The sequence below is a fragment of the Misgurnus anguillicaudatus genome, chromosome 15, assembly GCF_027580225.2.
Source record: "Misgurnus anguillicaudatus chromosome 15, ASM2758022v2, whole genome shotgun sequence".
Classification (NCBI taxonomy): domain Eukaryota; kingdom Metazoa; phylum Chordata; class Actinopteri; order Cypriniformes; family Cobitidae; genus Misgurnus; species Misgurnus anguillicaudatus.
In genome coordinates, this window is record NC_073351.2 from 32,770,127 (window position 1) to 32,783,995 (window position 13,869).

Consider the following 13,869-nt stretch of genomic DNA (forward strand, 5'->3'; position numbering starts at 1 on the left):
TATCATAATACAGCATTAATCACTTGACAAAGCTGTCTGATGCTAAAGAAGCAACATGATGTTTTGCTATTGTCATGAAACTGAGCAATGCAGTTTAGTTAGTAGTGTCACTTCATTTAGTTAGTTACTCTATAGCACTGCCAGCCTGATCTCACAGGAATTTGTCTAATTCATATCTATTTGTACATAAAAATGTACATTAAGAAAAAACAATAATGAAACCCTACTCATAACCCAAATGTTACAGGGGCGAAAGCAAATCATACAAAAACATGCAAATTTATCAAGTCTCGCATTTTACTTTTAGGAACGAGATTTTTGTGCTTAAATATCATGAAAATGCTCAATTGCAAAATATCTTAAAGCATGATCTGGACATATTTTTTGAGATTCACCCTTTATGAGTGACCTCTGTCTTGTGGAAAATAAACTACCCGGGTGATTCTCACGAAAACTTGGTTATAAAAATATCAAGCATGAAAATGTAAAAATTGCTTAAATTTACTTTTTTTCCCACCAGACATTGAAAAACAAAGTCTGGAGTAAATGGGAACATTAATCTAAAAACTTTTACTTATCATTTAACACTTTTTGTAACATAATTTAAAAAATTAGTCCTAAAAAATCTCATTACCGCAACAGTCAGAAAACATCAACACTGACATATTTTCAAAATGACATGACAAACCTGAAAGAACATAATTTGGAGATTCTGCACATGCATTTAAAATCAAAGTATTATGCTTCTATTAATTAAATTAACATTTAATAAGCATCTGTTGCGGTAATGATAATCAAAATGTCGTGTAAGCATTCTGACAAAACAATATTTCAAATTAACTGTAAAAAAATTATCTTACCTGGTAGCCATCTTGAAGTAACTGGTCCATGTGCTTGGTCACTCAAAATCAAACTTTATTAAAATTCTGTATGTGTGCTTAAACTGTTCTCAAAAAGTGTTGCGGAGGATGAGAACATCAGGCATGGACACATCATTTTCCTAATTTTTCTTCATTATTATTTTACATGAATATTCAGTAAATATTTTTTCTGTCATCTTAAGTAGTCTAGCAAAACATCCATTTTTTTTTCTTAATATTTTTGTGTTAATTTGATTAAATTACAACATAACGCATGTTCAAACACAGCCGGACACATTGCGGTAATGAGAATTTCAGCAGAAAATGAGATCAAATTTCCAATTATAAATTCTTATGTTGAAATCACACATTGTGCAAGGTAGAACACAGTATTGTGTTAATTCTGATGCTTTTTAATGTTACTATATTACACATTTTAAAGCTAAAATCATTGGTGCCGTGGTGTTTCAATGGTTTCGTGAGAATCACCCACCCAGTCTCACGGAGTTGCGTAGAAATAGCACGAAGTGTGAAAATCGTGCAATACATACGGCAAATTCCACTTTGGCGTGCATATGATACGCCAGTCCTTCCCATTCACTTAAACGGTGCATCTTTTTTGTCGTTTTATTTATTGGTTTCTCGATTTTTTTTCTGTTTTCAAACCATTTTCGCTCGGGTTTAGAGTTAGATTTTAGATTTGCTTAATGAGGTTATTTAATATACAGGTTTCTCCATGTTTTTGTCCATATTTAAGCCATGGTCGCTTGGAGTTGGGGTTTGGGTTAGGATGTCATTTTTATATAACAAAAAGTTGTTCTAACCCTAAAACCAAGCGAAAATGGCAAAAAAAATAGCAAAAAAATTGAGAAACCAATATATAAAACGACAAAAAAGATGCATCGTTTAAGTGAATGGGAAGGACTGGCGTATCATATGCATGCCAAAGTGGAATTTGGTGTATGTATTGCACGATTTTTACACTTCGTGCTATTTATACGCAACTCCGTGAGACTGGGCTGAAAATAAAGGATTTTGTGTTTCTAGCTTCATTAAGCTTGCAGTCAGACCTTTAGCATCGCTCTGATACCCATCAACAGCAGACAGAGAAGCACCATCAGCCCCGAAATAACTGCTTAGAGGTCTCATACAGCCCTGGTCAGAGGAGAGAGAGTCTGATCTCAGTGCAGGAGAGATTATTTTTAGTGACTTTGCATCTAAAGCATTTTATCATTTTCTTTAAATGAGGCAAATGCCTGTGTAGGGAAAATAGGGCTTTATTTGTGGGTAAAAAGTGGGGGAATTAATGTTCCTTTCCTTGATGTCTTATATATATATAATACAACTGAAGCCCAAGAGGAGGGAGTGTTATATAATCATGTCAAGAAACTCTTAAGGGGGGTCAGACACAACCAAATCCTGTTAGATCCTGAGAGACAGAGAAGGTGGAGGATTCAAGAAGAACAAAGAAACAAAGAAGAAGAGAATTGATTTGAGGGTTTTCTTCTGAGATACAGACCCTAGAGATTGAACGTGGTTCCTCTAGAGAGATCTAAACAAAGCTTTTCTGGAAAATCTAAGCAGAGTTTGAGACTCAAAGGTTTAAGCGCCGATATCCACATGAATTTTTAAGCTATTTTAAGCTATCTAGTTTTACTCTGTCAGAAACATTCATGTTTTTCTCAAGGGAATTTAAAAACCACATTTTCCATATTTTAGTATCCTGTTAACCCTCATAATTTTTAGCTGATGCACATATACAACATTTATGTGCTGATACCGATATTCAATACCAATTGAGCTCAAATGCCCCATAGATAATTTATTAAAACATGTTAAAATGGCCACTTTGTACTGTAGGTGTGAGCAAAAATGTGCAATTTTTGAATGTGTTCTTTTTAGGGCTGTCAAAATTAACGCGTTAATAACGCGTTAACGCAAATTCATTTTAACGCAACTAATTTTATTAACGGAGATTAACGCAACGCGCAATTTCTGTTTGACCCTTGGTCCAGCCCATAGTTGAATGAACAGAGACGCAGACAAATGTGACTCTCTCTAAATGAGTAAAAGGTTTTCATAGAAATAAGAACATTAAGCAAATCGTCTACCAAATCCAATGCTCGTTGGACATCTGATATGATCTTTATTTATACGTCTGAGAGGTGTAACGTTACCGTCCTCCTAATGCTTAATCTAATACAAAGATGCGTCTCAATTCATTTTGGTTTCGCTTTTATGCATGACTTATAAAATAGACTGCAGGACTTGCTTGATGTTAAAATAGTCATTAAGAGAGATAAAGTTCGGTACCTGATTATTGTTAAAGAGTTATTAAGAGCGACAAGACTCAAAAGCGATCTCCTCACGCTGACTGACTGACATCTTAAGCGCGTGCACACAGACGCGCGAGTGCGAGACCCGGATATATAGACATCTACACAAAATTACAGTTTTACAAATATCTGTTTTGATAAGAATTCACGCAGGTAGGCTCTATAATCTGTTATGTTTTAAGTAAATGTTTGGTTAACTGTTGGGTAAAAATATCTGATGTGTAACATTATATTAGATCACTTAGATTTTAAGCAGTCTGTCTCAATGTCAATCAAACAAAAGGAAAAAAAGTTGAACATACATCGATGATGTTTTTGCTTTGTGTGTGCTAAATCTATTAGTTTTCCCAGTGATTTTAAGGTATTGATGTGGTAATATAATGTATGGATGTGGAAATGTTTGTGGTAATTTGACTCTTTCAACTTCAAACACGTGTAGTTCTGTCATATTTTGTTATATTTCAACAAATCATGCATTGTTCTATGTTTTAATAGAGAATGTCAAAATATGAACAACTATTTTTTTTTAATTTGCTAATTCCGACTCAACTTGCCAGCACAGGTCACAAATGATGCAGCAGCAAACAAAAATGGAGAAAGAAAAATCTTCTGAAAGGAAAATTCATATACAAAACAATGGCTGGTGATTCTGTTAAAATGTAAACAGGCTGTTGTTAACATACATTTGCATAAAGCATCTATATATGTATATATGATTAGAATATTAAAAACCTGAAAAGTGTTAAATTAGGGTAAATTTAGAATGGATAAAAATGTGCGATTAATTTGCGATTAATCGCAGTTAACTCATGAAATCATGCGATTAATCTAGATTAATTTTTTTAATCTATTGACAGCCCTAGTTCTTTTAAATGCAAATGAGCTGATCTCTGCACTAAATGGCAGTGCTGTGGTTGGATAGTGCAGATTAAGGGGCGGTATTATCCCCTTCTGACATCACAAGAGGAGCCAAAATTTCAATGACCTAATTTTTTCACATGCTTGAAGAGAATGGTTCACTGGGGACCCAAATATAGCACTTAAACATGGAAAACTCAGGTTTTTATGATACGTCGTCTTTAATAGTTTTGCTTTTTACTCTTTGTTTCAAATGTTTTTTTCCTTAAATCCTAGAAGTGCAGAGCGTACAAACTTCAATTCTTTTGTCATTGTCATCCAGAAATTAATTGAAATTCTTCAGTGCTATATATTCAACATAAAACAATGATGAGAGAGAAAAAGAGAGGCTGCGTCTGAAACTGCCTACTTCGATACTTTATAGTAGACGAGGCGAGTAGGCTAGTATGTCTGATGGTCGTACAGTGTCTCAGCTTTGTTTGTTTTTTGTTTGTTTTTTTACTTTCGCTTTGTTTTTGGCGTGATTATTGTTTTACTGTTGTTAAAAAAGCCTTACCAGGGACGGGGGCTGTAAATTAGCCTTTGGCTAGTAGCCTATATGTGGAGCAAAATTGTAGCAATGTTATACTGCATTGTCCCTGTTAAATAAAAAATCATAGTAATACAAAAACAGTAGACGAAAAGTACCCGGATAACCTACTACTTTCAGCAAGAACCCAAAGTGAACCCCGTGAGAGGAGTTATCCATCGAAGAAGAAGGAGTTGTGATGTTTTATTCAAAAATGTGTAACGCAGCTTTATTCAAATGCAAATACATATATTAAACAGCTGTTCCCCATGGTTAAATTGTTTAACGTCATTGCAGTTAATGACTAACTTGTTGTTATGATGGCACGTAATGTATCAAATGGTGGATGTAGTACGGATGTAGTACTTTATGCGTCGAGGAGTAGGTACTTCATCTATTTCAGTACCTACTATCACAGGCCCTGTTTACACGAGAACGCTCGAGGGTGAAAACGTAAAAATATTTTATCGAATGTGCCTTTTGTTTACACGGTGACGGAGTCTTTGGGGCTTAAAAATGCAAAAAAGTGAAACCACCCTCCAGAGTGGAAATCTTAAAAATGCTCTACCGTCGCGTTTCCGTCTAAAGGGTAAAAACGCAAAAGTCTGCTCACAGTGGCTCACGTCGCATACGCGTTTACATCACAGGCATGCGCCAGTTCAAGAAAATAACAACAAACATGTCAGATTATTTCCATACGTCGGACTTTCAAGTTGCCAAAGCAGCTCTGATAAATATACAAGAGTCTTTCCAGCAATTGTATGAAATATTCACAGTTACTATTACTGATCAGAGAAGGCGCATTATTTACCTCTATCAAATTGTTGATGCGCCAATTCGTCGGAGGCAAACCAGACAGCTTTGGACTAGACCTGGGAGAATAAGGAAGAAGGTTGTACGCATGCACGTGGACTTGGTATTTTTGTGTGTTAGTGCTTCACGTTGCCACCTAGCTGCCTGGAGTGCATACTACATCGAATATCACACACTTTTGCGTCACCATATGCACGCAGATTCCCCCCCCAAAACGCTTGTGTACACGCGGAATAAAAAGTGATAATGCAACACCACTTTTGTGTTTTCTCTTCAGATCATTTCCATGTAAACGTAGCCAGACAGAGAAGCTAGGAATGTTGTATTGTTCAGTAAGAGGGGAGAATGAATGAGGAAGAGTTCATTATGAGTTTGTAGGGGAGATGAAGCTATCAGATGGATTAAGTCTGACTGTACTCTCACTTAAATGATTAACCTCCACTGAAGATCAGTCAGTGTGGAGCAGATCAGAGTTGTGCATCAGGCCGTGTATTTTGTCATTTATTTTGATGCATATCGTCACTTCAGATTTTGTTTAGGTGTATTAGTTTTAGGCTGTCCAACAGATTTGATGAATGTAGGAAGTGTTTAAAGCGTATGGCATGTTCTGGAGAGTTTAAAAGCAGAAATGTGACGTTTGTGTCAATTCTTCACGAAAATGTGTGAAGTGTAATATATTTAAGAGGTAGTATTACTATAGACTAGATTCATGCATTTCTAGTTTGTTAGAAGCGTAATCCATGTGTATGAATTTTTTCTCCATGTAAATATTCTGGTGTCATGGGTCATATCATCTTTATTTTCCTTGATGTAAAAGTCATGGTTTATTAGGGTAGTTTTTTTTTTTATTTAACCTTTATTTAACCAGGTTAGTCTCATTGAGATATAGAATCTCTTTTTCAAGAGAAACCTGGCCAAAATAGCAGAACAAATTAAATCGCACAATCACAAAACAAACACAAAAACGCAAAGACAACTCAAGTGCATTTTAATTTAAATAAAAATGCTATTAATTAAAACATTTGCACGTGTGGATAGACTCATATTCTATAGATTTAACATAATGTTTCAAATCATTTAAGGAAATTAGACACTGTAGTTTTAGTGATTTCTGTATTGGGTGGGTTTGTGGGTTATTTTATTGTTCATCATGTCAGCACCCCTTCTCTCTCTTTCTTTCTTTCTCTCTCTTTCTCAATTTAATTTCAATTCTCTCTTTCTCTCTCTTTCAATTAAATGTTAATTTTCTCTCTCTCATTTTCTCTAGAGAGAAAACAAAAAATCTTTAAATCAAAATGTACATATTTAGGCACATGCGCACACACAATAAACCAGCACCAGAGATTTAGTGTCAAGTTTTTAATGCACTAGCTTTGTTTCTTAAAACAGCTGAAATTCCCCACACACAATGCCTGAGGAAAACCCATCCTGTGTCTGATCTCACATCTGAGAGGAATGACTCGGCTGCATCTGTTGTGTGTGTTTATGACTGTGATGTGTGTAAGATAACACTTGGCCCGTGTGAAGACACTGTGTCATGTTTGTGTACACTGTGCATGTGTGTTAAGGTGCTTTGTCTCACAATGATGATCTCACTCGTGTCTCTGTATGATGGTAGATAGAAGCTGGTGCTGTCAACATGTAGACACACACACATAGAGAAGATACATGAATGCATTTATTTGTGATTTGTCAATAGTTATTGATTATTTGAGGTAATCAGCTATGATTTTCAGAGATACTATTACTATTACTGCACAGCACCCTGCATTACTTTTGTTGAGTAGTAACATACTGTTAAAAGTAATTTAGGCGTCATTGTGACCGTGGATAGTCAATATTTTTAAAATTAAGATTTATACATTATCCGAAAGCTGAAAATAACCTTTCCATTGATGTATGGTTTGTTAAGATTGGCCGAGATACAACTATTTGAAAATCTGGAATCTAAGGGTGAAAAAAACTAAATATTGAGAAAATCGCCTTTAAAGTTGTCTAAATGAAGTCCTTAGCAACACATATTACTAATGATACATTTTTAAAAGGTTTATATTTTTACAATAGTAAATGTATTTTATACATACATACTATATTTATTAAACATCATCATGAAACATAATCTTTACTTGTTTTCTACACTGAAAAAAATGATTCATTGAATGTAATAATTTTTTTTAAGGTAAGTGGTTGCAATCAATTTATTTAAGCTACATTTAAACAAAAGTTTTATATTTTATTTTACTTTACTAATCTTTTTTGTTTAAATGTAGCTTAAAGAAATTGATTGCAACCACTTACCTTAAAAAAAATTATTACATTCAATGAATAGCAGTGTAGCAATAAAAAAATGATAATTTTGACCATTACAATGTATTGTTGGCTATTGCTACAAATAGACTTGTGCAATTTCAAACTGGTTTTGTGGTCCAGGGTCACGTATATGGAAAGATATAATTTGAACAATATAATTCATACACAAAAACATTTCTGTCCTTTATATAAAAAGGCACTCAGGGCTATATCATATCATGGCACATACGTGCATGTGACATTCATGTTTTTTTAAATGTGACATTTATAAGTAAGAAATGTTTTTAAGTGTGTAAACATCATTTGGAGCCATGTTATATAAAATCCCAGAGGTCCTGTTATAATCCATCCAGACTACATTTTTTAAATAAGACTTTCTGTGTGTGGTATATAGTGTTACACAGACATAACATCCTTATTTTTTCAACGTAAATGAAATGTATAATGATTCTGGCCATTACTGGAATTAGGGGACATGCATTTCTATGCTTCCAGTAAGCAGAGCCGAATAGTATTCATATAATCTAATTCAGCACGTATTACTCAACACCAGACTGCATTTCTGACTCCTACCTTTTCAACACAGACTTCAGCATGAATCGCAGTGAAAGTCAGTCAGCAAAGCTGTATGTTCAGAAATACAGAAATCTTCATTGTTAAAATTGTCTGTATGTCTCTTGTTTTATAGACGGTTTCAGTAGTAACAACATAAACAAGCGGCTGTCGCGGTCCGCAGTAACTTCCGGTAAACTCCGCTTATAATAAATAACAACAAATTACTTTAAACGTAGTTTATTTATATAACAAGCAAAACAATAACACATAGATTACATAGTAAACCAAAACGTTTGTTATTTTTGACGAGGCATTTGTTCGAGATCAGTTTACCAACTAGTTAGACCATTAAAAAAACGAAACCGGAAGTAAGGTTCGGATCCAGACGTGTATCACGTGCGTCCGATGAAACCATCTATAGTACATTCAATCTCAACACAAAGACTTTCTCCTACCATTTATGTCTTTTAACTCATTCCCCGCCAGCATTTTTTGTGATTTTCACAAAAGTAACAAAATGCCCTCCAGAAAAATGTTCTTCTAAAAATATATAAACATAGAAATATATCAAATGAAAGAACCGACCCTCTTCTTTCAGACAAACAATAAACAAATAAACAAACAAAACGGGGAAAAAAAACTTTCATCGTATCTATATTTTTTAAACTCCTAAAGGACAAGTTTGGTATTTTACACTTAAAGCCCTGTTTTCAGATTGTTTATAATGAAATAGAACGGTTTTGACTGAAATTTGGACATATGATGCTGGCCGGAGAATTTTCGGGTGTTTTTTGTATTAGCCCCCACCTCTACAATGGCTGCATAGGTGCACTGGAATAATTCCTAAAATGCATTAAACTTTCATTTATAAGGACGTGAAACCGGGTGTGCCTCATAAGCCTTGAAAAGTGAAGCCTCTGGCTCTTTGATCGCCCCCTGGTGGCTGGCTGCATTACAAGTCATAACCCCGCCCTCTCCATTCAAACTAATGGGACTCTGCTCTAAATAAAAAAAAATATTTACACTTCCAATAAAAGTTTCCAAAAGGTGTTTTTGGTACTTTCAGGTAGTTGTTTTCACGCAGATATATGTTCAAGTGTTCATTATTGTGGTAAGTTTCATTTTAGCTAGTAATTTGATGCTATAGAAACGGGGCGTGTCGTTATGAGTGGCGTGGTTGAATTGGTCGAGCAAGCGTTTAGGCGGAAGTTTGATAACGTAGCTCCGCCTCTGGCTCCATGGACGATTGCTTCTGCGCATGCCTTGGCTCCAAACTGAAATTTTTACGTAACATGGCGGCGGCCGTGGTCGGACATTTTTGGCTTCAATTCATTACAATGGTGGGAGGCGACGTCGCGTCCTCCATCTTTTTTTACAGTCTAGGCGTGAAACTCACCGAGTGGTCCGAGGTGTTTACTGATATGGTCACACAAAAATTGCTGCAAAAGATGCTTTCCAACAAGTTTTATTGTAGTTTTTGTCCAGCTCCATTGACTTGTATTAGATGTGTTGTGAGGTACGGTATTACTCCGCGCCGAGAACGTTGTTGTATTCTTGCAATTTGCAAAGGCGGATTAGCGCCACCAACTGGGCTGGAGTGTCTATTATTCAAGCTCTCAACGGAAGAATATACGAGTGTGAGGCGTTTGGAAAATAGGTCCACAAGTTAACAACGAATGCTAAAACATCTGTTGGAGGGCATCTTTTGCAGCGATTTTGTGTGAGGATATCAGTAAACACCCCTGACCACTCGCTGAGTTTCACGTCTTTGTAAACGAAAGTTTAATGCATTTTAGGAAGGATTGCTCCAGTGCACCTATGCACCATTATAGAGGTGGGAGGGAATACAACAAACACCCGAAAAATCTCGGGCCAGCATCATATGTCCAAATTTCAGTCAAAACCGTTCTATTTCATCTTATACCACGGGTCTGTTGAATGCTGTATTCTGATTGGCTGAGAAATGTTCCGTGGGTATGCATTAATTTCTGATAACCGCACACCTAACTTGTTATGTCTTAAAAATAGGCACCGGAGCAATGTTTGTGGTAACCGTTGTATAAGAGGAATAATTGACTCCGGTCCTTTGAATTATTTGAAAATAACGCACACCCGCGGTGTAACAGCACTCCACTTCGCGTCGTGCCGCATTGCACCTTGGGTGTGCATTATTTTCTTATAATTCAATGGCCCGTCGTCAATTATTCCTTACATAAACAATCTGAAAACAGTGTAAAATACAGAACTTGTCCTTTAAATACTGTAGGCCTATTTAAAAAAAATAAAGTGAAGGAATTTTGTTAGAGATCAGATTCAGAACAATTATCAAAACATACGAAGAATTTAAAATTAGTAAATGACGTTTTGGCTTCAGTTTAAAAGTCCTTTTAAAGAAGTTGTGTCACTCCGCAGCTATATTTGCAATGCCTCCAGGTCTTGTTAGAACAAGACAAACAAAACTTGTCGATTATGCGCAAAGTCGGGACTTGATCATTCTGATCATTATGTCCGAATACCATTGTTCATTTCAGCAAATTTTCCAGACGGACACCCGCAGCTTGTTAACTTAACATTAACCGTTAAGATTTAATATGAAATTGTTAATGGTTGTCTGTGACCTAGTAAAACAATACAAACATTTAATTAATTTGCATATGCAACAGCAACAAAAGATCAACAACAAGAACCAGGATTCATACATTATCAAATTTTCATGCAACATTACATTATTAAAATCACATGCATGCGATTAGTCCAGAGGATTAATATCTAAAAAGGGCGGATTGTCTTTTTTATGTGGCCATTTCTAAAGCAGGACACATTTTAAAAAGTTTAAGCTTTTGCATCGTCTTTCTCTGTTTGTGCAAAAAGAGAGATGTTTATGGTCAGGGTTTAGGACAGAGGCGATCAGCGAAGGTCTGTCCGGGCGTGCACAAGACTGAGACGGACCGTGTCATCTTGCTTATACACGCTATCATGGTTTTTCCAGATAAAAGATATGTAAACTAATTCGTTTTATTAAAGAATTGTATCAGACAGCAATTAATACAATACTGGCTCAGCCTCATGATCACCAAAAAAACGTAACAGCTGAACTGCCTCTCCAAACTCCCAATTCCTATTCTTATAGTTTCATTGCAAGCTTCCAACGCACACATTTCCTGTTTTTTAACACCTTTTAATATCTAGACTCAATGCCTTCCATAGCAACAGCTACTAATTATGCGTCTGTCACATTTGCTCATTTGAGCTGACCAATTGTCTGGTTTTTGTTTTCAATCTTTTAGTTTCCACCAATCAGCAATTAGGTTTGCTTTGTTTGCTACAAAGCAAGTTATTTTTGTTTCAATGCAACTGCACTTTTCTTGGAAACTTAACGATGCACTTGCAAAGAACTTAAAAGAGCAATGCACTTAGTGTCTTTTTGATGAACCGAAACTTAACAGCAAAACAGTTTTATTCAGGTGACAGAAGACACTTTAATATTCAACTTTAAGATATGCATTACAGTTAAAACACTTAGTAAAGAAACCATATGATAATTAATCAAGTATATAAATGCAATATTAAGCTCGCAAATTCTCTCACAATGCGTGTCTCCGTGCAGCTTCCAAACCAAACCCAAGCACAGACACATAGCCTACAAATGATTTCTCAAATTATTACTTTACCGAAACATCAGGGCAATAATAACTAGCGTATGTATGCACGTGTTGACATGCACCATGAGTTAACAAATATATTTTTCTTTTAACTGAAAATATTAATCTGTCATTAATTTGTACCTTTGGTTAATGGTTATCCGGTCAATATGAACATCCATAGTAGGATGATTAAATATAAACAAAATTACAAAAAAGACTTTAGCCTTTTAACAGGCAGGGTCACCTATATCTGAAACGCTAAAGCAACCAATCAGACTGCTGTAAATCTTTCAGCACTGTGAATTTTACTTCAGCACCACGGACAGCAGCACGCCACGGTTTTTTGTTTTTTCTACATGATCTTTAAAATGTAGGTCTGTAACTCTAGAGACAAAGTCCCATTGGGCCTGACAAGTTTATGAGTTTCAGTGAGAATCATTCTGCTGTGGAATACAGCCCGGAGTGATGCCAGAAATAGACTGGCACGATTCCCAATTGTCCATCAAATACGCTTAGTCTGATCTTAGACAGAAAGGCATTATGGGATTACCGGGGGGTGAGTGTTGCTTTTGCCACTTAGATTTGTGATGAACAAATATTCTTTACTGAGCAGTTTGGCAAGAGAGTCAATGTTGAATGTTGTGCATTATTTTTTTTCAAGGTTAAATCTTTACTTTTCAGAACTGCTATTCACAGACATAATAAAAAAGACAATGATAAGCATAGTAAGACACACAGTAGGTCCTAAGAACTGAACTCTGTGTAAATGATGTCTTTAAAAACACTTAACCAAAGTGAACTTTGATTAGAAAAACCTTACTTTTTATTGTTTACCCTGACTAAATTATTTAAACTTTACAAAACTTTGTCGGATAAAGAAAGGAAAGGGACAAATTGTGTCATTTATCTTAAACTAATCAGTCTCTGTTTTACTTTCTGCAGGCAAAGAAGCAGGATTTACCACGGGAGGAACAGGGTCCGTCTATTAAGAACCTGGATTTCTGGCCCAAACTCATCACTTTGATGGTGTCTGTAATCGATGAGGACAGAACAGCTTACACACCCATCATTAACCAGTATGTAACACACGCCCATCATTAACCCCAGGGTGTTACATACACCCACAACCCATTACTAACAAGTGCATTATACAGACACACACAAACCCATAAATGACCAGTACTTCACACATACCAATCACTACACCCACATCCATTACTAACAAGTGCATTAAACACAAACACAAACCCATGAATACTGCATGCTTGTGGTTTGTTTTAGATTTTAATGAGGACTCGTTAATATCTCAAATGCCTTTTTTGGTGACAGCTTTTTTTGATTCATCTTGTGCTTCATTGTGCAATACAAAGCAATACTGTTTGTGAAAGTTTGTGTGCGTGTATTCGAAGAGCAGCATTGTTTATCGTTTCTTTAGCAGAAAATCACTGTCAGATGGAGATACTGAATATTTATATAATTTGAAAGACCAACAAAAAGAAGAACTGTATTTTTTTAAACTCTTCTTTGATTTCTCTAAGGAATAGGTTTAGAGGAGAGAAAGGTGCGCGTGCGTGCATGCATGTGTGCATATTGTGTGTGTGCGTGTGTGCGTGTCTGCATCTTCTGTCCATCCCAAAGCAATTAAGCTGAGCCTAAACCGAGCTGATCCTGGTCTAAATAGGTTGGAGATTGTTTTTGAGCAGTGCTGAGCAGAAAAGCGATCAATTCACTCAGTGATACGGTACAGCAGCTGATGCACCGGTTACCATAGAAACAGCTCTCATGATGGGTAGTGCAGTGGAATTGGTGCCTGTATACAGAATGTGCTCAAGTTTGTGAATAAGGTCAAATGTACGCTGATGGGACACTTGACATTTTATGCTTTATTTCTCATAGTGATGGATGCATGTGTTCATGACTGCTAA

At 35.9% G+C, this 13,869-nt stretch overlaps 1 protein-coding gene across 4 annotated transcripts in view; it reads left to right on the plus strand.

Moving 5' to 3' along the window:
* LOC129418593 (protein unc-13 homolog C) overlaps positions 1–13,869 on the plus strand; it is a 237,743-nt gene that overhangs the window by 144,075 nt on the left and 79,799 nt on the right. For all 4 annotated transcript variants that reach the window (XM_073853802.1, XM_073853801.1, XM_073853803.1 and 1 more), the window contains one exon: positions 12,887–13,020. In XM_073853802.1, the coding sequence (XP_073709903.1) occupies positions 12,887–13,020 (134 nt within the window). The remainder of the gene's footprint in view (positions 1–12,886; positions 13,021–13,869) is intronic.